This window comes from Stenella coeruleoalba (assembly GCF_951394435.1).
Source record: "Stenella coeruleoalba genome assembly, chromosome: 5".
Taxonomy (NCBI): domain Eukaryota; kingdom Metazoa; phylum Chordata; class Mammalia; order Artiodactyla; family Delphinidae; genus Stenella; species Stenella coeruleoalba.
In genome coordinates, this window is record NC_137150.1 from 12,208,945 (window position 1) to 12,236,165 (window position 27,221).

The 27,221-nt window shown below is 40.4% G+C and overlaps 1 protein-coding gene across 1 annotated transcript in view; it reads left to right on the top strand.

Moving 5' to 3' along the window:
- Nucleotides 1-16: 16 nt before the first annotated feature.
- Nucleotides 17-27,221, top strand: part of NEK11 (NIMA related kinase 11) — a gene marked incomplete at its 3' end in the record, with an annotated part of 144,309 nt that continues 117,104 nt past the window's right edge. The window contains 2 exon segments of the mRNA XM_079922816.1: nt 17-126; nt 2,661-2,929. Coding sequence (XP_079778942.1) covers nt 2,712-2,929 — 218 coding nt within the window. The 5' untranslated portion in view covers nt 17-126; nt 2,661-2,711.

Sequence of the window (27,221 nt, forward strand, 5' to 3'; positions counted from 1 at the left end):
GCAACCTAAGTGCCGAGTTTCGCTGGCCCCGCTGCAAGAATGTGAGGTGCTTCTTCCGGCGTCCGGGTTACTGGCTGCCCCTTGGGCGCGCGCGGTGCTACCACCGTTCGGCCTTCACCCGAAAAGGTACGCGGAGGCTCCTCGGTGCTCGTGGGCTCCCGGCGCCGGGAAGGTCATGGTTTCAGGGCCGCCTCTCCGGGCCTCCGAGCCCGCGCCTCCTCACTTCCCTCGGCTCTTACCTCCCGGACCTGCTCCGGTCCCGGGAGGATGTGTGGCTTGTGCCTCCTCCGTTTGTGTTAACCCGCTTTGCGAAAATGTAAATTTAAAATACTTGAGGCAAGGAATTATTCTTTTAACCTTAGGGTTAAGGTTTACCTTTAAGGTTAGATTCCTACTTTAGCAGAATCCGGTGTCAGATCTGCTTCCTCTTGTTGTTACCTAGGAGGAGACTGGTAAACACTGTCCTTCCCTGTCTGTGTCCCCAGCCCCACAGTTCCCCCACTAAGGGTCAACGTGCAGCTTTGTGAACCGTCTCTCCCTTTCCCACCACATACCCCCCCCCCGCCCCCCTTGGGCAGCAAGCTGGTCTGCTGGACGCTTATCTGCCTTAACAGAGTTTACTGAAAACCTACTGTGTGCCAGGCACCGAGGACCCAGAGATAAAGAAGGCGTGTTCCTTGCGCTCAGGTTCCTTTACAACCTCTGTGAGGTGGGGGCGAGTGGACGCTTACCAGTTCTCGGGTGGCTCTGTGGTCGCACAGAGGAGACTGAGTGGTCTGGGGAGGGGGCGGCCGGGCTGCTACTGGGAGGCTGGGCCAGAGGGAGCCTAGTCCCGAGGTACTTTGTAGCCTTGCCACATTGCTTAGACACTGCTGGGCTTAAACGCTCATTTACAAATGAGAGCCCCTGGAAAATTGGACTTCTCAGAACTATTCTGACTTTCCCTAGACAGGGACCTTTATCTCCAGTAAGGAGGATTACTGAAAGTGTCCTTTACATTTGAAAAGGCCATGAGTCCATACATTTTTTTTAACGGCTTAATTTGGCCAGAAAGCATCACTTTTATGTGATCGGAGGAAGCACACAAAGACACATTGGGAGCCCTGCTCTCCAGTTGTTTTTTCAGCAGTAGATTTCACTAATTTCTGTAATATTGATAATCCCACATAAATCAGGCATTTTGAGGTATGGGCCCCAGCTCTGAAGTTCCAACCCAATGCTGATGTTTTAGTATTGTCGTGATCACATAGCCACTTAGGTGATTTGGTTTTTCCCTCCCTCCTTCCTTTCCTTCCTTCTCTGATTACTAGTTTTCCTTCTCACTGGCATTAGGTGAAACTTAACTGATTAATACATTATTTCAAGAAGGGAAATGCTGTAAATAGACATTTCCTTGTTTATGTTCTGTTCCAAGGATATTTGTAATTGGCCACCACCATGATGAAGTCCGCTGGCCATGTACCCCAAAGTACACAGATAGCATCTTGTTTTGTCATTATGCACAATAGGTTTTTGTCTTATAGCTTTGGAATTGTTGAATATGGACTGACCTGACTCCAGAGCACAGTCTTCAATTTAAAATCATGTTTTCTTTCCTTGTTTTTTTCATTGCAGTATAGTTGCTTTACAATGTTGTGTTAGTTTCTGCTGTACAGCAAAGTGAATCAGCCACACGTGTACATATATCCCCTCTTCCTTCCCATTTAGGCCACCACAGAGCACTGAATAGAGTTCCCTGTACTACACAGTCTGTTCTCATTAGTTATTAAAATCATGTTTTTCTTATAGATTTAAAATAAAACCCACTTTTCATAATTACTAACAAAACATTTTACATTTTGATGAAATAAAAGTGATTTTACCATACACATACTCATATGAAACAGTCCTGCCTTTCATAATTCCGCTGTACATTTATAGCTTTTTGAGGAATTACAGATTTACCTATAACAAATTTATGTTCAGCTAACATTAAAATACAATTTTAGATTTGAACTGCATTTGTGACACTTCTTGTTTCCAATCCAGGGAGATTACTCTATACACAGTGTGCATAATAAAAAAACTTCAGACATTGGATCAGAATTTGCTTAGGATGGGAAAAAATTCATTTCGAATCCATATCCCTCTTCACATCTAATAAATTCAAATATCATGGTTTAAAGTCCACAGAAAAAAAAATCGACAGAAACCAGCAACATGCTAATTTCTGGTTTAATCCTAACTCACCATTTATTAATCAAAATAGACATAAGGTGGGAAGAAAGAATACATAAAGCTTGATGCAGATATGTAGATTTTAGGAAATTATAAAGTTCTTGTACTTGGATGTTTTTTAAAAAGTAGGTAGGGAGTATGAAGTCTTAAACAGATTATTGATTGGAAAACATATATACATCTCAGAACTTGGGGAAATTTGACTGTTACTCAGTTTTGCCAAATTTAGATGCCTGAGGGAAGTCTCTGTTTTTGTGAAAGACTGCCTTCTATTGGAATCTGCAGTATCTCTACCTTTTAACATTTTCTCAATTAAGGTTAACCAATATTGGGTTGTTCAGTCCACTAATCAAGGTACAGGTATCAGTGTCAGAAACTTACACTTTTTGTTAGGAATAGTTCAGCACGCATTAGACCTCACCACTGGATTTTTCCTCTTTAAGGCATTGACCGACACTACTCGGATGCATTTGACCATCTCCTAGGAGACTTGCATGTTGAGTTTCGATAAGCAAACAAACAGTTCTCTCTTGTTTGGATCAATGCTGAAATTCCGAGAGGCTGCTAAGTGTGTGAGTGGATCAATAGCTGTTTCCACATGTCCAAAGCCCTTGATCGCAAGAAGATACACGCTTCAACAGAAACTTGGCAGTGGAACTTTTGGAACCGTCTATCTAGTGTCAGACAAGAAAGCCAAACAAGGAGAGGAATTGTAAGTAAAAAATACTTAATGCAAATCTTGAGTTGGCTGCTGTGTGTGTGCAGCTCTTAGCTGATTAAAAACACGGAGTACTGTTTACTTTGCTTTTTGCATTAAAGTAAGAATTTAGTAAGAGATAGAAAATCTCCTTGAATGATGTCTTCAGATGAGATTTTTAAAGGCATTTCAGAAGGTGAGTGAAGTACCCAAGTGACCTAGAGTAGGGAAATGGGGTAGATTATGTGAAAGTAAGATTTTTATGCATACCAAAGTCTCAATTACAGCCTTGCTTCCACTTAACTTGATTGGGACTTGAATGAGAAAATAAGAATTGTTTATAATGACTGCATTTTTAGAAATGTTAGGAAATACAAATCGATGGTAATTCACATTTGAGGTGAATAGAGTGTACTGAAGGAAATACGGTATTGACTTTGCATGGCTTTTTCCCATGGAGGAGGTTTTCAAAGTCTGTAGTCATACAGCCCTCAAATTAGACATTTAAACCGCACAGGGGCTCCCATCTAAAATTATCTTATATTGATGACCCTCTTGTTACTTCCTTTCCTTTGATTTTAATCAAACCCTATAAACTTCCATGGTAGAGAAAAACTCTAATGTTGTTGGACAGTACATCTCTTACAAATAAGGATGAATCTTCATTTTTAGCTTAAAGTTGTTTGAATGTGCTGCAGTGAAAAGTTAGTTGGAACTGAAGTTAGGATAAGAAACTTGTACGTCAAACACAGGAGGAAGAGAAGGGAGAAGGAAGAGTGATACAAGAAATCAGCCCTTGAGAAGAACAGATTTCCATCCCATAATCTACTCTTTCATTCAGAGGTTTTGAGGCTACTCTAAATTGTTCCAGCTTTTGCCCATAGGACTGTGGACTTAAAATCAGTGTGATAAACTTTTCTACTTCTTAATATGTCATAGGAACTATAAAAGCAAATGTTACTGATGCTACTATTTTATTTAAAAATCAACCTTTTAAATGGTCTCTGTGTCCAGAATTTTAAAAAGTAGTTATCTAGACTTCATAATTTTTGATAAATTCCTGTGTGAAGAATGGGAATAATGCTGGGCACTTTTCTGGTGTCCTGAACATGCTTTATGACTTCTACCAAAAAATAAATTTTTACCTTAAATCCTAGAGGTATACTCTTCCAGCTGTTTAGAACAGGATGATAAATTTATGAAAATTACTAGAGACCCTTTATGGAAACATTAAGAGTAAGGCCTAAATCTGACCCAAGAGTTATAAAAATCATAATGTAAAGAATGTATCCAATTTTGGTTTCTTCAACTAATGAGGAATGTGAAGAATTTAAGAGAATAGGAAAAAAAAGTTGATTAAAGGGATGTGACATGAGATGTCGAAGACCAAACTTGAAAGTTTCAGACTTGAGGTGATGGGTGTGTGTGTGTGTGTGTGTGTGTGTGTGTGTGTGTGTGTGTGTGTAGGGAGGCGGGAGGAGAATGAGAGGGATGAGGGGGCTGGGGCCTGTTGAATGGGAAGTGATTTGTTAGTGACCTTCACTGTACCTGAACTCATCTTAGGACGTATGACTTGAGCTGAAGATGGCAGACGAAGCCTAGGTTTGTAGAGTAAATTCAATAGTGAGGATAATTGACAAATCATTTGATACCAAAGGTCTAGTCTAAAATCTCTTGGACAGGAATCATTCATCATCAGAATCTCTACAACATATTACGTACTGGTCACATTCAACTTTCAGATGTCTTTTGTTTGGCTTGCAGAGTTGTTTCTTTTTAAATCTAAATTAGTTGCCAGTATTTAAAAATGGGTCGCTTTCATAAAATTGAGCTTTTCATCTTCTCTTGAAAAAAATCAAAATATTTGCTAACACTGCCGCCTGTGTAGCCAGTGTGGGCTGGAGCTGCAGGCAGCGGCCCTCTTTAGGCAGACCCTGGACTCTGCTCCGATTCACCACGTTGCCGCCACTCCTCACCGTTTCTTACACCTTTCCACTACCTGCCTACTTTTGTAGACGTTTGACTTTTAGAACTGCTGAAATCATGAAGAATCATGGATATGGCTGCTCACAAAATCTTAGAATGCTCAAAGGAAGGCAGTACAGTGTCACGGGTTAAGACCACAGGCTTTGAAGTGAACAGGTCAGGAAGTAAAGCCAGTCTTGTTCTTAACTGAGATTAAGGTTATGCAGGTTCCTAATCTGAGCTTCAGTTTTCTTAGACACCACCCAATAACTGCAACTGGAACTCTCTACTAAATGGAAGCTTTTCTTTTTACATTACACTTTTAAGAGAGGAAAGTCTCCCAAGCAAAGCAATGTGGTGTCAGGTATGTGATTTTAAAACCTTCTTCTAGGATCTTTCTTGAGATTGTAACGCTTCTGTTGCCATCTCTTCTTTCATATCTCTATGGCTGTCGGAAGGAAACTTGTCCTCAGAATGTTGACCTTTTAGCTGTGTAAGGCAGCAGCTCATCAGTGGTTGTTGTGTTTAATGCATATACAGAGGCAGGAAACTAAACTCATATTTTTAGGATCCTTTCCTGAGAGTGTTGACAGGTGAACCTTTGGTTTGTGATCAAAGCACATCAACAAGTACCACCCTTTCTTCAAGCAATTTGGTTAGATAAGGTTTTAAATTCTGCTTTACATACTAGGCCATAAACATAGGAAATTGGTTAAGGGCTGGATAGAAAATACCTTCTAAAAAGATTTCTGTAATGTTATGAATGCTGCTCCCTTAACAGATCAGAGTAGATCTGATTCTCTTCACGTTTTGCAGACACACCCCTAACCTTCTGAGATAATAAGGAAAGTGTATGGTACCTTTACATGCCAGACTACCCCGTGGTACCCTTGTTAAAGGAGGGACTTAGGTAGACCGTGAGCCCCAGCTGGTCTGTAGGACACTTGTTACCAGCCTCTGTGAACTCTAGGTCCAGGCGATATGCACTTTAGATTTAATTAATCAAAGAACTTTCCCGTTAGACAGTTGCAATTTATCACTGTGCCACTTGAGGGCACCACTCTACCATCGACATTTTTCATATACTATGATGTTGTGAATTTTAATTACAATGTAAATACCATATTCCTTTGCATTTTTATTGACTTTCTGCATTCGCTATGGAATTAAAAAAAAAAGGCCACAGGCATTACACTTGATTAATGTATGTTTCGAGAGGGGTTTTTTTTTTTGGCATAAAAATATCTGGGGCTTCCCTGGTGGCACAGTGGTTGAGAATCTGCTTGCCAGTGCAGGGGACACGGGTTCGAGCCCTGGTCTGGGAAGATCCCACATGCCATGGAGCAACTGGGCCTGTGAGCCACAACTGCTGAGCCTGCGCGTCTGGAGCCTGTGCTCCACAACAACGGAGGCCGCGATAGTGAGAGGCCCGCGCACCGCGATGAAGAGTGGCCCCCGCTCGCCGCAACTAGAGAAAGCCCTCGCACAGAAATGAAGACCCAACACAGCCATAAATAAATTAATTAATTAATTAATTAAAAAAAATATATATATATCTGGTAGTCTTTTTTTAGTTATCACAGTAGAATAAAATTAAGCTTAAAATGATTAGTGAATGAGATAGAGGTTTTTACTTTATTATATTCTGTGTCATGAAATTCATAAAACAGTATTTGGGAATATTTTCTTTCATAATTATGGAAACTCTGGACTAATGGATGTTGAAGGTGTGATAATGTTAACTCATATTCCTAAAGATTATTCTAATTCTAGCTCATAATTTTATATTTTTGTTAAGCTGTCAGGTTTTTTTTAAACATTTTTATTGGCATATAATTGCTTTACAGTGGTGTGTTAGTTTCTACTTTATAACAAAATGTATCAGTTATACATATACATATATCCCCATATCTCTTCCCTGTTGCAGCTCCCTCCCTCCCACCCTCCCTATCCCACCCTTCTAGGTGGTCACAAAGCACTGAGCTGATCTCCCTGTGCTATGCGACTGCTTCCCACTAGCTATCTGTTTTACATTTGGTAGTGTACATATGTCCATATATACACTATCACTCTCTCTTTGACCCAGCTTACCCTACCCCCTCCCTGTGTCCTCAAGTCCATTCTCTAGTAGGTCTGCGTCTTTATTCCTGTCTTGCCCCTAGGTTCTTCATGACCATTTTTTGGGTTTTTTTAGATTCCATATATATGTAAGCTGTCAATTTTTTGTTAAGCAAACCTACAAGATTTTGATAAGCTAGTAAGTTACTTTGGCCCTTAGCATACTGTGTGTAATTTAATAGAAAAGAGATGTTAAGGAAATAGGCTTACCCTGAATTATATGATTATTTGTACATGATTAAAATACACAATTAATCATGGCCATAGTTGGTGAACTTCAACATGAATCTTATCAGCATAGGATGCTGGTTTTAAAAAAATTTCATCACACTTAAGATACAGTGACATTATTATGTGAAGTTGATTTTCTGCTCTAGTCTTTTAGTTTGTCAACTCAAGTATTTAATACAATTTATGTAATAAACCTTTGCTTTGGACTGAGTACCAGAGAGGAAACTGAAGCAATAGGATACAAGGCTTGGCCCTTAGGAACTTCCAGTCTAGAAGAGAGGCAGAATTAACATACATAAAACAACCAGCAGCCAGTGCAGTGCTTTAGCATCTGTGTGGCAGGTTGCTCTTAGAGGTGTTGGAATGGCCACTGCCCAGCTCTCTTTTAGCTACATACAGTCGTTATCTTACTGGTATCTGTACATTATGTAAGAGCTTTCATTCTTTCCCCCCTTGGTTCTGTCCATGTAATATCTAAATATTTCCCCCCTTAACTGTGCACCTACACTTTGGTCTTTGCCTACATATAGTCAACATGGTTAACATGGAAATGCTTTCTCTGTCCACAGGACATTTCTTCCCAGCATGAGGATCTTAAATAGGAAAGGCTATCAATTCCTTAGAGAAGTGTCCTCAAGCCCACACACTGAGGCCTAAGGACCCTGCGTCCCAGGAGAGCTCTTGGGCCTGTATTAGAGTGGATTTTCAAAAGTCCTAACAAGCAGATTTCCCACCCAGCCATGGAGACAATATGGAGGAGAGGGGTTTGGGGGCTGCTGATAGAATTAATCACACTGACAGCAAGCGAGGAGTGGCCTTAGACCTTAAGAGTGAAGGAGGTGAAAAGTTATAAAGAGGTAATAAAAAACCCCACAACAGTCTGGGTCCTTTATTGTAAAGCGAAATGGCTCTCCTTAGCCCAGTCCCTTCTGAGGACACCTCAGGCCTACGGCCCATTTCCAAAGTGTTGTGTTGAGCAGTAGCCACCAACAGGGGTGGGGCGGTGGGAGTCAGGGCTTTTGAAGGACAGAGCCATGGTTAAGCCACCACATTAGGATCCATTCCTCAGCTTTTCATCTTAATATACTTCGAGATGGTCAGTCTTGGTGAGGGGCTTATATTAACCAAATTCAGTTAAGATGAATCTATAAATCATGATGCCACTTCTTAATTCTGGGCCTAGAATGAGTGAGTATCTCCTTTCATGTACCTTTCTACCATTTTCTGGTGTGAGTCTGGAGAAGCTGAATATCTAATCAGAAGTGAAAATATAACTAAAACAAAATAGGTGGAACAATTTAGACAGTTATTTGATTAGCCAGATAAAGGGTCTCTTCTTCATAGTAGAGAATATCGTTCCAAGTGACTGTTTTCCTGGGGACCCTCAGCGCCAGTGTGTGTCTGCTGAACAGCTCCAGAGGCACGTACATACAGGTAACCCTAGGCTACCTCCTTTTCCAATATTGAAGGTAATGTGCGCATGTTTTACAAAAAGTGCAGGTGTGCGTAAAGCAGGAAAATGATCTGTAATCCTGCCACCCAACTTCTGGTCTTTTCTGTAAGCACTGACAGACATTTATTTAATCTTCAAGGAAACATATGGCATTGGTCATGGTGGTTGCCTCAGAGATTGAGGACGAGGAGTGAAGGAGACTTGCTTTTCATTGAACACTTTTTGTACATTTGGAATTTTATACCATGTGCAAGCTTGAAAAAAATCCACATAATAAAAGTAGAAGAAACTTCACATATTCATTCAACGAATCTGGTCCCCATTTTCTGGTCACTTGCTCTCTAAGGAGCTTGATTTGGGTGGTTCTCAATTGTGGCTGAACAGTAAAATAACAATATTAAAAATACACCTTTGAGTCACACCCCAATACGTTCTGTTTTAACTGGGCCACACCCCAGGCATCTGGATTTTTGAGAGCTTCCAGGTGATTTGAATGTATAGCTAGGCTTGAGAGTATCTGCTTTAGTGGGAGAGAAAATCACTTATTGTATGATCATAAAAGTAAATAATTACAAACTGCCATTAAGTATTGTGAAAGAAAAGTCTTGGTTGCTGTAGGTACAACAGACCTAAGATGGCAGGATGAGCTTTGGTGAGGCAAGGCCTCCCTGAGAACTTGCCGTTTCAGCTGAGACCTCAAGAATGATTAAGAACTAGCCAGTGGTTTTCACGCGTTACTGGGCATCAGAACTGGAAGGCAGGTTAAAACACAGATTGCTGGGCTCTACTCCCAAACTTCCTGGTTTAGCAAGTCTCGGTGGGGTCTGAGAATTTGCATTTCTAACAGCTGTTGCTGCTGGCCTGAGAACTGCAGTTTGAGGACCACTGAACTAGGCAAAAGGATGGGAGAACATTTCCGTTCAGTGTATATATAATTTTGCATCTTTTTTTGGAAACACTAAAATATAAGTATTTTCCCATCTTATGGAATATTCTTAAAAGCATCATATAATATGCCTGCATAATAGTCCACCATATGGCTTTAATATCATTTAGCTCCTTCTTGTTGGCTAGGTAGATTCTGGTACTCTCTTTGAAGTAGAAGTAAAATACTATTGTGCCTTTTTGCATCCTCAGAGATTTGATGTAATGATTGTTTCATCATATCCTTTCTGTCAATGGTTTAAGTCTGGAAAACTAATGAATAACTGAGCTTCGGTCACTGAGAAATGATGGGCATTCTGTGCACTCAGTTGAAGAATATTTGAGCCAGTTATGGATTATGGCCACATTTGCTCAGATGCTCAGTTGTAATTAGAGAAAAAGGACTTCCTCCATTTTCAAGTTTATTTCTGACACATTGAGAAATGGAGAAGTCAGTTTTCATATTATAAGGAATAAACTAAAAAGCCTCCCTTTCTGTGTATAGGTTTTCACTGTTTACAAAAAAGGACATTATTTCCTCTTAGAGAATTAATAAATTGATTATAGTAGCCTGCCAGTGTCAAAAATAATTAAAAATGAGTAATAGTTCTTAACTAGAATGCATAGATTTTTATAATATTTGAAACAGCTTTCAGTGACTCAGAATGTGACAGTAATTTCTGCTATTTAATAGCAGATAGCCTTCAGCAAAGCTACTGTTTATATTTTGCACCTGCTAACACCAATGCACCTACTAACACCTATTTATGGATTTTCTGTCTGATTTACTTAATTATTTTAACATATCCTTACTTTCAGTTTTGAGTCATTCTAAATAAAACAGTAGATTTAATGAGTCCAGCTTTGAGCCTGTTCTCTGCACTCTTATTAAAGCTGTTATTTCTATAGTATTAACAGGAGTTCTCCCCAGTGGGCATCTGTGATGGTAGAATTGGGTTATTGAGTGGGCTGAGTTAATTTAATAGGATTCAGTGGTTTATGCAGTGGAGAGTTATGAAGACAATTTGGAGGAAACTAATGATTTCTTTCTATTTTTCCCTACCAGAGAATACAGTTCTCTTCATTTTTTTAATTGTAGTGATCATGTCTTTTTCCCCTTAAAATCTTCAGTCTTTTAATAGAGCTTATGAGTGCATCTTAAAATCTCTTTTAAAGTAGTTCATGTTCTGGAGGATATTGTGTGTAGGTTCCACCTAGGTAAATCTGGACAGGGTAAGTTTGAACTTAGACTTCACTTTGGGCTTTGCCAGTTCTTGGTCTGCAGTAACTCAAGCCTCTGAGCTTCTGGCAGTTTTGCAACATGTAAGGGTTGGGAGCTGGAAGGGAGAAGGAGAGAAGAGAAGGCAGGTTGCACACTGACTTACCTCAATCATGGTAATGAGGTTGACGTTCTGGGGTAAATGATTTACATCTTCCTGAGGCTGCTTTGCTGCATGTATTAGCATAAAAGAATCAATGAGCTTTTTATCTAGTTTTTAATATTTACGGATGAGAGATGACTAATAAATAAAATATTTTAGGATGAGTAGGATGCAGGGAAACCCTCCATTTCATTTTGTCTTGGGCAGGGGGCCAAACAAGCCTGCTTGAAGACTGAATCACCAAGAAGCATTTAGAAGGAAGACAACAGCACACAAAAAGCCTTTTTTAAAATGCTTTTTTCTTACATTACTATTGTTTGAAAGAAAACAAAAGTGATTTATTTAAAATACGACTGTTGACAGGAGAAGAGTGTAGATAAATTACTATAGTATATTTATTAGATTTTCAGACTGGTTGTTTAAATTCTTTCCTTATCCCACTCTATTCTTCCAATGTATTGTTTTGGTGGATTTGTGAGTAGGGAAGCTAATGGTTTTGCTAACACTGAATAATACCCCCAGGAAATAAGGAATGTTATTCTTCATAAGTGTATGAGATGGGGGGAGGAATATCTAAGCGATTTTAGTAAATAATAATTTTTAAATGTAATTGGATATGCTGGTCCTTCAACATTGTCATTGTTGACTACCCCAAGTTTTAAAAACAAGAGATTTGTGTAAGCCTATTACTTTAAATGTGATTTTTGTCTCATTTATTCAATAAATAAAATACTTTAAGGATGAATGTACAAAATGCAAGAACAAGACTTTATGGGCATAGGACAGTTCAAGTTTTTATCCCCTAACAAATAAAGGACTTTTTTTCTGGCAAGATGTGTTATAGCAAAGACTGAGGTGATTTTTGATAGATTCCACAGGAACCTCGATGACCAAATCCAATATTTTCCGGGCTAACTTTAGTTTCCTGATGCTAAAGCAAGCATGACACCGTTGAGTATAATTTGTAACTAGCCCTTCTTGTTCTTGGTTCTATTCAAGCGGCCTTCTTGGGAGATCCTTTCCTCCAACAGCTTTTGGCGGGACAAGCCAACCAGTGCTGGGCCTGCCACACAGTGGGCAGTTCCCTGTACTGTCACGTGTTCCTGCAGGACCATCTGAGGGGCATCTTCTTTTCCCAGTCCTTTCCCTTCTGAACTGGTCCACTTCCTTTTTTGACACATGCATTGACCTGGGAGGAGGTATGGGCAGTTTTGGCTAGTACCCACCTTTCTAATATTTTGAGGTGAAAATTTGAGTTGTGATACCATCCACCTTTAAATAACTTGGAAAATGAGATCCATCTATAAGTTAATCGTCAAAGAAATGAGAAGGCAGAAAACTCTCAGGTTAAAATTAGTTTCTGGCTTACTTTGTTACTTTTGAGCAGATTTTCCTGGGGAAAAAGTTTGGTTGGGCTTCCCTGGTGGCGCGGTGGTTGAGAGTCCGCCTGCCGATGCAGGGGACATGGGTTCGTGCCCCGTTCCGGGAAGATCCCACATGCCATGGAGCGGCTAGGCCCGTGAGCCATGGCCGTTGAGCCTGTGCGTCCAGAGCCTGTACTCCGCAGCGGGAGAGGCCACAGCAGTGAGAGGACCGTGTACTGCAAAAAAAAAAAAAAAAAAAAAAAAGTTTGGTTGCCATGACATCCATATCTAAATAGTGAACTTAGCATGACGTAGGTGACTTAAAAGTCAACAAGGGAGAAAAACAATAACGCTTATGTTACTATTAGCTTCTTGGTCAGTTATTCCTAAGCTTCATTTCTAGAACTAGTGATTTGTAAATTTATATGGGAAATATCAATAGATATAGTTAATACCAAAGATTTCTAAAAGTAGCTTGTGTACTACACTACAATTGTATAAATTGTATAAATAATACAATTTATATTGCATTGTATAATTTCATGTAGTATTAAAAATAAGCAGTTAATATTATGTGACCTCATTGCTTTAAAATACTGTGAAATTGAATTTCTGTTCCATAGTTTAACAGGGATACAATCACATTTTATTTCTCAGCTGCTTTCATAGCCCCTGTTACCTGATAATTGTAAGTATGAATGAACAGTTATGAAACCTTTGACATGTTGTAGAACATACTTAATAGGATAGCAGTGCTACTATTTAGTAATCATGTGAAAAATCCACCCCAAATTTTAGTTATTGAAAAAGCAAACCCTGGGCATGAGGAAACTTTTGGAGCTGATGTGCATGCTCATTGTCATGATTGTGGAGATGGTTTCCTGGACATATCCATATGTCAAAATTTATCGGATTATATACCTTAAATATGTGCAGTGTATCAGTGCCAATTACACCTTAATAAATGTGTTTAGGGAATATGAACCTTGGACCGTGATGTATGAAACCTCTAAGGTTGTTAAACTGGTTGATTTTGTAGCTGCTCGTGATAATCAATAGGAAATTTGGTAGCTTAAGCTTAATGTTGCTTTTTAATTTTTGGGTTCAGACCGATCAATCTTCTTGTTTTCAGATCAGAGAAAAATCATAGGCTTTGTTTTTTCATGACCTTTATTGAGCAAGTGAGGAAGGAAGGTTAAATTCATATATTTAGGTTTCCAAATTTCTAAGAGTAGAAAATTTGGAATATTGCAACTTTGATTAGAATGTGTTCAGGTGTTAGTTTGCTCAACTTCCTATATGCAGTTGGCACTCAGCATTTTAATTAAAGTTTGATTGATGTTTCCACTTCTCTATTAGTTTGAGTTTGGAGAAACCTCTAAAAACCTAATGTAGCTACATCTGCCTTCCCTCAGGAGAGATTTGAGGAAGATTGGCAGCCCTTCATTTCTTCTCTCCCTTGTCTCCCTACGTCTTGCATCTCATGGGCCTCACACAAGTACAGATATTGTGGGTTTGGGGGCAAGATCAGCCAATGCAGTTTTTACAGTAATTAGATTTGCAGTTTGTTGATCAGCTGCTTTTATTTCATGTGCTCTTTGAAAGATATTTCAGTACAATGATTATTGAGCTCTAACTTAATAATTTCTGTTATTTTTAGAATTGTTTTAGAAATGAAAATTATAAGAAGGTCCAATGACAGATGTTATTTGCAAGGCAGTTTAACATTACTTAGGAAGTAAAGCATTTGGATATTTGATAAGGATGGGACTTGACACAAACCTGAAGTAAGCCTTACTATCTTTAAAGAGGTTGAGTTTTGAGCTCAGAAGGGGTAAGGTATATTCAACAGGTTTTGAAGACCAAGAACAGTAGATAATTTCCTCCAGGTAAAGTTTATTTTAGCATTATTTTGCTAGCCCTGCACAATCATAAAAACTTGCTGTGTGTATGTACGTCTTTGTATATATGTACATCAACACAAAAACTATGTATATGTGTATATATACACATAAACACACAAGTGTATATATATGTATGTGTGTGTGTGTTCACACACATACACAGTTTTTCAGTTCAGCACTAGTTTCAGCAGCAGAGGTTGTACTCAGTTGATAACAAATATCCTGGTCTGATGAATGAAGCGATCAGGGCTCAGTGTTTCATACACTGGAGAGACAGTGGAGTGCCCTGTGGGGACTTCCACTTTATACTAATTCAAAAGGCATTAATATGGCCCACTCATTGAAAAGCCCCCACTGGGAGGCCCTGACTACCCTGCCTCTGCTGTGTGGGGTGATTGTGGGATGTCCCCTCGGCAGCTGCCTCTGACCCATCTTATGCCATTAGCTAGACTCTCTCCAGGATTCCTTGGAAACTGTGTGCCTACCTGAATAATTTATTACCTAGAGATCAATTATTCATAACTCATTATTACAGCTGAAATAAAACCTAAAGGTGGAATCATTCTGTACCTCATGAATATCCAACAGATCATCAGGAGATTGCAGTAGAGTTTTAAGTCCTCATGGTCCCCACTGCCTGTTTGTTTCTCTGAAGGGATCCCAGAGAGAACAGCCTTCTGAAATGGAACCAGGGTGGATGAAAGCAGTAGCAGATGACTCCCTGCTGGTTGTGCTGCACTGCTTCATCTCTTCACGCTGTTTGTCTTTTTAATTCTGGCCTTATTTACACCTAGAAATAAAATTTCAGTTTGAGATAATTTAGGAGACATTTATAGCACTTTTGGTTTATTAAACCACTCCTAGGAGGTAAACAAGGATGCAAAACTTGTCCTTAGAATATCTTTTCTGGGATAAAATGCACTAGGTACCTACAGTACATTTTATTGACGTTAGTCATGCTACGTTTGCTTGTTGCATCAGAGTTATATCTGAGTTGTGTTTTATTTATTTTTGAGCCCATATCTTTCATATAAAGAAATGCCATATGTTTTTCACATATGTTATATAAAAAGCATTTTAATAAAAGTGTTGTGGGACTTCCCTGGTGGTGCAGTGGTTAAGAATCTGCCTGCCAGTGCAGGGGACACCGGTTCGAGCCCCGGTCCGGGAAGATCCCACATGCCGCGGAGCAACTAAGCCCGTGTGTCACAACTACTGAGTCTGCACTGTAGAGCCCGCGAGCCAAAACTACTGAAGCCTGCGTGCCACATCTACTGAAGCCTGCGCACCTAGAGCCCGTGCTTCGCAACAAGAGAAGCCACCACAATGAGAAGCCCGCACACCGCAAGGAAGAGCAGCCCCTGCTCGCTGCAACTAGAGAAAACCCACGCAGCAACAAAGACCCAATGCAGCCAAAAATAAATAAATTAAAACTAAATAAATTTTTAAAAAGTGTTGTGAAAGTGTAACCAAAAGAAGCCTAATTATTTTTTCTATTAAGGAAATATAATAGGAAATTGTTTGACTTAAGCCAGACTGATTAATTTAAAAAATAATTACCAAGCTTTTAAAAATGTGTTGAAAATAGTTGGAGAGTTTGCAATTCCAGTTACTTTGGCTATAAAGCAGAGGTTTGCCTTTGGGGTTTGGCTGCCCCTAGACTCACTGTCATTGAAGAATGGGCAGAAGTCTGTGAGCTTCACACTCTGGGCACCATCTCAGTGTGGTGTCACTTTCTTATTTAGGTAGGTTAGTACTGATTTTGAGTATAAGAGTTCTAAGTTGCTGAGGTTAACCTTTCCCTGGTTAAAAACCCCAGCCTGTAGATAAAAATCCCAAACTGTTGAGCAAGCATTTTTTAGTAGCATTTCCAGATTTTTTTGTGTTGATGTTGGTTCTCCAAATGAAATGAAGGCTAAATATTTACGCAAGATTTAAATGACCTGAACCCATACCTTTCACACTGGACCATACATATGGTGTCCCAGATAACCCACCAAGCAGGAGTTTAAATATGGATTTAGTTTTACTATTGTGAAAATATATGAGTAATTAAAAAAATTTAGGACAAGTGTGAATGTCATGGAGTAAAATTTAAAAATTGCATAATTTTTGAATTTTTACTATAATTTTAATAGGTTACATATTTATATGGCTCAGTAAATATAAAAAGCTGTACTGTTAAAAGTCTCCTCTCATCCTTGTCCCCCTTTTTCTGAATTCCCATTCTCTTCCCCAAGACGTAACCAGTTTGTTTCCCATGGATCCTTCCAGAGTTGCTTTGTGCATCTATAAGCGACTCTGGAATATAGATTATTTTTGTCTCCTGATAAAAACTAGCGTATTACACACTTCTGTTTCATGTTTTTTTCATATGCCAAAATATCTGGGAGAGCTTTCCATGTCAGTATGAAGAGAATGTTCCCATTCTTTGTTTTAACAACTATATAGTACATTCTATTGTACGTCTGCTACTTTCCTGTTGATATATATTTGGGTTGTTTTTAATCTTTTGTTATTAAAAATACTGCTGCAGTGTATAACCCTGAACATTTGTCCTTTCACAAACATGTCACTATTCCTTGCATGAATTTTTAAAATAAAGCTTGAGATTTCAGAGACATGTTCTGCTTTTGGAAGTCCTATTCTAGGGTATGAGTTTTTCCTTCTTTGCTACTAGGGCTGTTTTGCTGGAAAAGTTTGAGAAGCGCTGCTGGAAACTTGTTATTGAGGCCTCGTGGTGGGATGATTTTTCACTTTTTGAAATAACTTGGCTGTGAAGTGATAGTGATGACAATGTCACTTTGCCATCCTGTGTGTCTTGGAGGTAAAGGGTGTAAATCTGTTGGCAAGTTATTTATAAACAAAAATCATATTGTAAAATTGTCTAGTTTGTGTGTAGGCAGGCAGTCGATACAATGAAACATTTACAGCTGTGATATTTTGGGACAGCCTCAGTGCCCTCTGACCTTAAGCCCTAGAGTACCTGAAAAGGTTAATAGATATTCTGTGTAAAAAGGAGTTCCATGATTAAATGAGTTTGGAAAACACTTGGCTCCACAAAATTAAACCAGTTTGTTTGCTGAGGAACTCTTCAGAGCCTGAAATCTGCTGGCTAAATTGTGACCCTTCAAGAGCTTTTCCCAAGTGTGTTCAGCCACTGAACTCCCTTCCCCAGGCCCCTCTGATTAGCACTAGTGTTCTGAGGAGCCCGGCTTAGGAGTTACTACCCATGTTGGACACCGTGCCACCATGTTGAAATTATTGGTCACAAGCATACGTGGTATTTAAATTTACAAGCGATTCAGTAAGAGGAATTGGAATGAAAGTCACTGTTTCAACACTGACCATCATGACCAGCAGGTGGTGCTAAAGTGACATGCAGACCAACTCCCGAGGGGGCAGCATCTCTACCGGCAGGATTAACTCAGGTCCATAAAGTCATCTTCATTTGGTTACAGTCTACCAATATTTTGATTTCACTGGTTAAATGAATAAAAGGCAGAGAATAGGTCACTAACGCATTTTTAATTTCTTCATAGGAAAAGCACAAGTCAGCTGAGGAATAAATTTGGAAAAATATTTTTATCTTCACAGACTGTTTTAACTGGCATGAAATAGGTTTGTTTTTTCTTGCCATCTATGTATTAGGTGGACATTTCCTAGCGGTGTACACGAAGATGTATGCATGCTCTATATCGAAAGAAAAAGCCATATATTTAACTAAATGTCACTCTCCACTGTCCTTGAGAATGGCCAAGAGCAGCTTCATTCAACAAGCATCCAGCTGGTGGCTATCAAGGAGATGAAGCCACTATGGCCACTGTCCTCCAGGAACTGGTATTGGGCTGAAAATAGGACTTGAGTGCAAATAGCTCTATTAGAAGGGCCATGGGGTGGGAGGGATCAGGGTCTCTTAGAGTTTGAGAGAGATCTGGGCCATTTCATTCTTTTGAGGTCTATTAAATATGAGACTTTGTAAAACAGGGCAACAGAAATGGGATATGTTTTAAATTGAAATTTAAACACAAAAAATTTAACATGCAAAAGTGCAATGCAATGTGACTATACTCACAAGATAATTATAGAATTACTATAAATTCTAATTCCTAGTGTGTTATAGCTGGAGTGGCCCAGAAATGGGAAATACATTTAAAGTTGGGTGAGGACATCTTTCAGAGCTGTCAGTGTGTCTCTGTGACAGAGGGTACAATCTGTCTTGGAGCTCTGGTCAAGAGTCAACATTCAAAGCCCTTGAGGAATCTCCAATCGTGAGCAGAAGGCCATTTTGGTCACTTTGATGAGAAGCGTTGATGCAAATGATAAACCCAGAGGAGCTGCAGGGAGGAGAGGCTCTTCCAGGGAAGGGCACCTGGACCACCTGATGGGTGTGGAATTGCTGAGACGGCCTAGGGAAAGGTTATAGCTTAGGTTGACGGGTGTCTGCTGATACATGGGACCAGTCTGATGACCCTTCAGAGGCGCAGTTGGGCAGCCTTTCCACCCTGTCCCTCCATCCTCCTCGCTTCAAGGCTTTGCCTCTTTTTCCAGATGTAGCAGAGCAGGGCTCATGTCTTCCTTAACTGCCTGGACTGTGTCCCTCCCGGGGACAGGAAGGCAGTGAAGCCTTGCTGTTCCCGGGTGAGGAGGGGGGGTCGCTCTCTTGATTCGAGGATGTATCTCACCGAGTCCCACAGGAAAAAGTACAGTGATCCAGTTTACATCAGCCAAATGCTTGATGCCACAGAGTCATTCATTCAGTGCAGTTAGGAAGTGGTGTGTACCTTAAGTAACCCGCAGTGTGAGTGGGTGGGTTGCTCACTGTGTCAGGTGCTCTTCTAGGCCTGGGATACAGCAGTGAACACAGCAAAGTCTGTTCTCAGGGGGATACATTCTGGTGGAGCTAAGGAGAGAGAGACAGTGGATAATCAAGTTATATAATGCACTGGAATGTGATTAAGTGCTATAGAAAGAATAAAACGGGGAAAGAGAATGGGAGTGCTGGGTGTATATTATGTTTGGTATTAGAATGGTAATCAATAGTGACTCTGACAAAAAAAAAAAGCCAACATAAAAGACCATCAGAAGGAATTTTGGAGCAAAACCTGTCACCAAAGCTCTTGTTTTCCCAGTAGCAGAGGGATACAACATTTTTGCATATGTTTGTGTTTCTAAGTCTGGGCAATAGCACAGAGAGACCGTGTTATTCAGTTCCTTTTTCTGGAGGTTGGAGCCATGTTACAGGGGAAGAAAGATGTCTGTGGGTGGGGGAAATGGCCCTTGAGTTTTCCTCTGAAGGGCTTTAACCTCATTTCACTGTCTTGAGGTTCAGTGGAGATGTCTATGAAATCTCTGTCTGGTTCGCACCATCTCTGCCTTGTTGTGTGTCCTTCTGTGCTGAAGAGATTTCACATGGATGAATGGTGCTGTGGTATTGGGTTGGGAGAGATCTCGAAGGAGATATCCCACCGCCCCACCCTTGGGTAGGGAGGGGGTATGTTAAGAGGTGGGTGTTTTCAGAGGGGCATTCAGCTTCATGCAGTGCCTCCAGCAACAGCCAGTATGCCGTGGGTTTTCCCATGATCGGGGACAGTGATGGAGGCCCTCAGGAAGTCCTCCATGTGGGGCCTGAAAGTCTCCAGACACTTGCATTAATGGTTTCTCTTGGGGAGCACATGGGTCTAATGCTCAGTGACTACTGTTTTTTTATTTTTTAGTGTCATCCCGAGATATGGGTGCCTCCCTCCCGGAAGATGGGCTGTGCCCTGCAGTGAGAAAAGCATGCAGCATTTGATGCTCCCTCGGAGCAAAGCCCCTCGCAGTGGGAAAGCTGGCCAGGGTGCTGTCCATGGTGCTGGCCTCGCTGCTGTGCTTCCAGACGTGGGCCCCCATCTCTGACTTGAAAAAGGATAGCCAAGGGCGTCAGAGCTGATGCCTTCCACAGGTGGGCACCTCCTTCTGTCCTCTGTCCCCAGTCTCAGGGAAAGCCAAACCAACTGTGGGTCAGGGCTTTTTAGACACTGACGAATCTCCACTTCAGGCTGAGGGTTGAAAGCTGCTGATATAATGTCTGGATATTGCTTGTTGTTGTATTCTATATAAATGAAACACATGGACTCATCTCCTAATATCCCAAAGCCTCCATCACAGTTCCCTTACTACAGCTGAGGTCACTGAGGAGAGGTGATGGGCATAGCTCTAGGGTGCGCTAGAGAGCCGAGAATATTGTAACTGAGGATTTAACCATTACATTTTGAAAACAAACTCTGTAATTGATAAAGGATGAAGTATTTGATTTTCTTTTGTCATAACTTTCTATGAATATAAAATTGATCAAAGTTGATCCCGAAAATCACAGAAATTTGTCTTTCTATATTGTTTCCCATTAATTATAGTGTTACTTTTTCTTTTGAAAAAAAACAAAGTACTTCAACAATATCATTTCATTTGAATTTTCAGTAATTCAATGAGGATGCTTCAAATAAAAAGTTTTTTTAAAAAAAATTCTAGGTAAACTACAAGGTATTACTGATCTCTTGTTTAGGAGAACCCTTAATACTAAAAATACATTTTCAGATTATTTTAAGGAGAAGCATTATTATTCTTGGTCCTCATGAAAATAGATTTTACCTCATTGAAACTACTATGAATTGCTTCAATTTTATTTCAAGGTACTTTTTCTGAAGGTGGAGATTCATATACAAGAGGAAATTTTATTATATACATTAATTTTGCTTTTTACCTACATTCTTAGAGTTAGGGTAAAACTATTCTAACTTAATAGTCATATTTCCCTGACATAAGTTAGACTTTTAGAAGTGCAACCCACAAGAAATAAAACCTGATCTTGAAGTGTAATAAAAATCCCATCAGAGTCTCGTCATTCATGGGAGCTCTGTCAATGTGCATTTAACCCTTCCATATAGTCCCTTTAGGACCTGAATCAACTTAAGATCTATCCACATGGTATGAGTTATATGTGTTTAATAGCGCTTGTATCAAAGTGTGCACATAGTTGATTCCTGTTTGATTGGCCTTTTCTACAGACTTTAGAAAGTCAATTTTTATGTGAGCCCACTGGTGGTAGCGTTGCTCCGAGTACCTGATTTGCATCGGCAGATAAAGATGTTTCAGTTCCCGTAGATAATCCTATGGCTTCCTGACTTCCTCATCTGTGACCATGGTCTCACAGCCCTTCCATGTTAAGAACATTCACAGCAGCGATGGACACATAGGGAATTGACAGATTTGAGCCCTGCCTCACTTTATCAAATGTGTAAAAGCAAAATTGATCCAGTGACCAAGAATGAGATTGGTTAGTTTAGCATGAATCAATTATAAATAGCTTTTATGTTTGAATATTATAGGTGGGACTGGCTACAAACTTTGTGGCGCCCAGTACAAAATGAAAATGCAGAGCCCCTTCTTAAGAAATTATTAAGAATTTCAAGCCTGTGATAAAAGAGCATTAAGCCAAGTGTAGGGCCCTTCCGATCTTCGCGCCCTGTGTGCCTGCACAGGCCCTATGCCCAGGAAGCCAGCCTTGAGCACAGGATAGAATGGAGATTGCCATGTGGGAGGAGCAGCAAATAGAGTCTCCCCCTTATGACAGACCCCGTGGCATAGTTTAATAGCTTCACAATAGTTACTATTTTGGTTCCAGGGGTCTACAGATAATTAGCAAGGGTGAAATCATCTTGTTTGAACGTATCTTTATAACCTCACATGAAATCTTAGACATAAAGACCTGGGAGGCCATTTTCAAATGAGAGAAAATATTCTTTGTCTTAGCCTTGTTAACTGGCTTTCATTGCTTTCTTCATTGAGGCAATTTATCTAGCCTTCTGATGATTAACTAAGCTGAAGTTTATCTGGTACAGTGTTCTCTGGGGTGAAGGATGATAGATTAAGCGTAGGTGGTGTTTCACATTCGCTCCATTTACTTTCCTTGTTTTCCCTGTTACCTGAGAGCAAATGGCCCTAAAGCCTACACCTCTAGCTTTGCTCCTTCACCTGTTATGCAGTTTCATATTTCTAGGGTCTAAAGGAAATCTCCCTTTGAATATCTAGGCAATGTCTGAAATTTAGCAAATGAAATGGAAAGCATCCTTTTATTTCTGGTAGTTACCACTCCCAATTCTGAAGACTGGTAAATAGCATCACATGTGACTGCCTTCTCTGCCCACCACATGGCCAGTCACCTGCCTGGTGAATCTTCAAAATTTACCTTTATCCTCCACTGTCACCTTACTATAAGCCTTTATAATTTTACATCTGTAGTAGTTTCCTGGCTGGTGGGCGACTCTACTCTTTCCTCAAGCTCAAGGATAACCATTTTTTCAAAATGCTGTTTTTATATTATCACTCTCTTGCTAAAGATCTTACAGCTCTTGAATCTCTCCTGTCAGACAAAATTTAAATTAAGCCTCATATTCAAGGCATTCTGTCGACTGGACCCTCTCCCTCTGTCTGAACTGTATTAGTCATTATTCTTCAACATGACCAGTCCACCTCCCCTCCCCACACTCCTAGGAGAGAGTGTGCAAAGGCATTTTAGCCTTTAACCTGGAAGGTTTTCTGGTTCAGATCACAAGGTTATAAAATGTCCTTTTTGGTGACTAGAGTGCCCCAAGACTGATGGTGAGCTGCCAGGTACCATCTATTCCTTGGTTATACAGCAATGTACAGATTACCCCACAGCACTGCAGTTACACTGTTTCACATATATTCTGTCACCTTAAATTGTGCTCCGTAGTTATGGAGAAACTTGTAATTATTTCCTAGCAACAATTTTTGTACACTGCAGCTCTTCACCTAAAATCTAAGCTCCTAGAAGACATGAATTGGGCTCTTGAGGTTTTTTTACATGCCCCATGGCAGCCAGTGTTGTCAGTGCCCATTATATTCACGCATTATCAAATCAGTCATCCATCGATTGAATATTGTGTGCTCTACAACCTGATGCCCTGGACTTGGGACTAGGCACCGATGACATCAAGAATCAGGGGCCCAGGAAGGCCACTCTGGTGGTGGCAGTGGCAGCAAGATGGAGTTCCCGGGGCTGGTGATGTCAGCAGGGAGGTTGTCCCTGTTCTGGTCCTCCTGAAATTCCTGGTGACTCTGTGACCCACCCACTAAGTTTGTAATAAATTCCTTCTGGGTTTCACTCAGCCAAGTCTTATTTTGTTGCTTGGAACTGAGAAACCTGGCAGACAACAGGACACATGTATTATGGTCTCTAGAGTGAGAGAGCTTGTGTGGGCCTGGGGGAATCAGAGAAAAGCAAGACGTAGAAAAAACATCCAGAAGGAGGAAAAACATACAGATTCTTCTTTAGTAGAGACTCAGTCCATTTTAGATACAGCACATACCAGGATATGTTATCATAAGGCAGAATATTTTAAAATTAATGGAATCTACCTGGTACTTTCCCTACAAGGACCACACACTGTTCTACATCTCAGCCAACTGCGACTCCCTTCTGCAACTTTCATAGCAAATAGACCAGCCAAATGCCAAGCTCAGTTGATGTCACGTAATGAAGTGACGTCCTCCTGCCTGTGACTGTTGTCCACCAGCCCCACACCTGCAATCTAGAACAGCATAGATCTCATGTTTACCTCTGAATACATCACAGCTCTTCAGATGTTTAAAGAATCTTTAGTTCAGTTAAGGAAGTAGTTATCAAACTTCAGTGTGTGGTGGAAACCTCCCCAGGACGTTGTTTACATGTGGATTCTGAGGCCAGAAAGTTTGACCCAGTAGGTCTCAGTTGGGACCTAGGAGCCCTGGGTGATTCTGCTATAAGTGGTTTGTGACTTCTATTTATTAAGCCCCACTATATGCTCAGTTTGGACCAGGGGCTGGAGTAAAGACAAATAGGAATATACATTTTTCCAAAGAAGATCCACAAATGGCCAATAAAGCATATGAAAAAATACTCGACATCATTATCCATCAAAGATATGCAAATCAAAACCACAATGAGAGATAACTTCATATCCACTAGGATGGCTAGAATAAAAGTGTCCATGAGGGTGTGGAGAAATTGTAAACCTCATACACAGCTGACGGGAATGTAAAATGGTGCAACCACTTTGCAAACCAATCTGCCCACTCCTCAAAATGTTAAACATAGAATTACCACATGACCCAGCAATTCTACTCCTAGAATATGTTTTCCAAAAGAAAAACATATCTCCACAGCAAAACTAGTACACGAATGTTTATAGCAGCATTATTCATAATAGCTAAAAAGTGGAAGTAATCTAAGTGTCCATCAACTGACAAATGGGTAAACAAAATGTGGTCTATCCATAGAATGGAAAACTACTCAGCCATAAAAAGGAATGAAGTACCAAAACAACATGGATGAACCTTGAAAATATTAGTGAGAGAAGCCAGTCACAAAATACCACATGTTGTATGATTCCATGTGTATGAAATGTCCAGAATAGGCAAATCCATATAGACAGAAATCACAGATCAGTGGTGGCCAGGAACCATGGGGCATGGGGATGGGAGTGACTGCTAATGGGTGAAGGGTTTCTTTGGGGATTGAATTAGTTTTCGAGGGCTGCTGTAACAATATATCACAGACTGGGTGGCTTAAACAATAGAAATGTATCTCTCACAGTTCTAGAGGCTGGAAGTCCAAGGTTGAGGTGCTACTGGGATTGGTTTCTTCTTAGACCTCCCTCCTTGGCTTGTAGATGGCAGCTTCCTCATCGTCTTCATGTGGACTTTCCTCTGCGTGCTACCGTAGCACGCCCCTGGTGTCTCTTTCTCTCTCCTTATAAGGACATTGGTCATATTGGATTAGGGCCCCACCCTAATGGCCTCATTTTAGCTTGATCATCTCTTTAAAGAACTTCTGAGATATTGGGAGTTGGGACTTCAACCTGTGAATTTTGGTGGAGGGGGGCACATAATTCAGTCCATAAGAGGGATGATGAAAGTGTTCTGAAACTACACAGTGATAGTTTCAAACCTCTGAGAGTATACTATAAACCAGTGAACTGTACACTTCAAAAGAATAGATTTTATGGTACCTGACTTATATCTCAATAAAGCTGTTAGGAAGGAAAAATAAAAGCCAAATTGGACACGGCTCTTGCCTTTAAAGAGCTTACAGACCAAGCAGGCCAACCAGGTTGTAAATAGGCACTTTCAACCCCTTGCAGGGCCTGCTAGACGCCAGTGCATTTACCCTATTTTTATAGGGTGGAGAAGACATTGCAGAAGGGCACGTAGGAGCCAAGTCTTACAGGACGAATATGAATCTGCCAGAAAAATGGTAAAGAGAGGGTGTCCCAGGCAAAGGAAATAGCATGGAACCCTGGCATATACAGGGACTGTATGATGTAGTTATCTTACTCTAATTTCTCAATATTATCAATATTTCAACTGCTGCTTGGAGGTTACATTAGTCCTGAAGTGGAAAGAGCCTTGGCCTTAAAGTCAGATTCCCCTCCATTCGTATCTCAGTCTCTCCACATAATTTGGACAGTAACCTAAACTCTCAGTTTTCTCATCTGTAAAATGGGGAAAGTAATAACTACTCTGTATGGTTATAAGTATTAAGCGAATGACACAGGAAATATCCCTAGCACATTCTCATAAGTTACTGCTCAAAATATATTAGCTCTGTTCCCTCTCATTCCTCTATTCCTTGGGTAACCTGATTTAAGAACCCTGAACATTGTAATTGTCATTCTTTGGTGACAATATACCCCTTGAAATGAGGTTCCCAGGTCTGAACACAAGGGGCTGGATGGAACCAAGTATATTGATGCTAAAACCTTTCATACAGTTCAAAATGATCTTAGAGTCTCAGGACCTCTTTTAGCGGTCACATCATATTATGGTCTCGTATTGAACTTTGGGGGGCAACTACTCTCCTCCCCACACACTACCATCAGAATGTTTATAGATGAGATAGTCTACTCTTCAGCCACATTTCACTCATCTTTGATTTGCGGATTTGATTTTCCCACTGTGACTGGAGAACTTCAGGTTTAGCCTTGCAAGTCCAACCTGGGTGGTTTCCAGGTCATATTTCAGCTTCTTTCATCACTTTGGAAAACTGACTCAGCCTGTGTCTATTGATGATGCTGCCTGGCTTTGCGTCTTCTGCGAACTTGGTAAATATGTCTTTTGGGAATCTTCATCTTAGTCATTAGTAAAAGGTTGGTGAAGATATCGTTAGGGATGGAACCGAGGGCATTACAAGAGGGCGTACCTGCAAAACGGCCTGAGACCCAAGACTCCACGATGTTTGGGTTGCTTGTTCAGCCGGCCATGGGTCCACATGGAGTCTGCATCTCTCCCATGTTAAAGGATGTCACAAGACTCTTCTCATTTACAGCTGTTAACATGACTTCATCAGATGGGCAGGAATCATGATATCCCATGACTAACTGCTTCTCTCTGATCTTCCAATCAAATAACCTTCTAACAGAAAGGAATTAGGTTAATTTAGTATGGCTTGTTCTCTGTAAGCCCACATGAGCCTCTGTTGAACACTGCTTCATGTTCTAAATGCTTACAAGCAGTCTGTTTGTCAGTTCTTCGACGTGGCCAGAGATTGGTGTCAGGCTTACTGCTCTACAATTTCTGAAAGACACTTTTCTTGAAAATCAGAACAGTACTTTTGTGGTAGGGGGAGGCAGGAGAGCACCTCTCCCTTTTTTCCTGATTATTCAGATTATCAACCTTGGTGCAGAGAATATATCTTCAAGTTGTGTTCTTGGCATGCAGCTCACCTGGGTCTGACTCCATAAACTCAGAAGGCAGGATCCCAGGGTGGTGAGGGGCCCAGAGTTCAGAATTGGGGGGGTCTCAGTTTCATTATTACCAGGTGTGGTCACTCAATCAACTATGTGCCTTTAAGAGAGGGTCTTAGCCTGTCTGTATCTCAGTCTCTTCATTTCAAAAATGAGGATTGTAACAATCTCTTAGCACAGT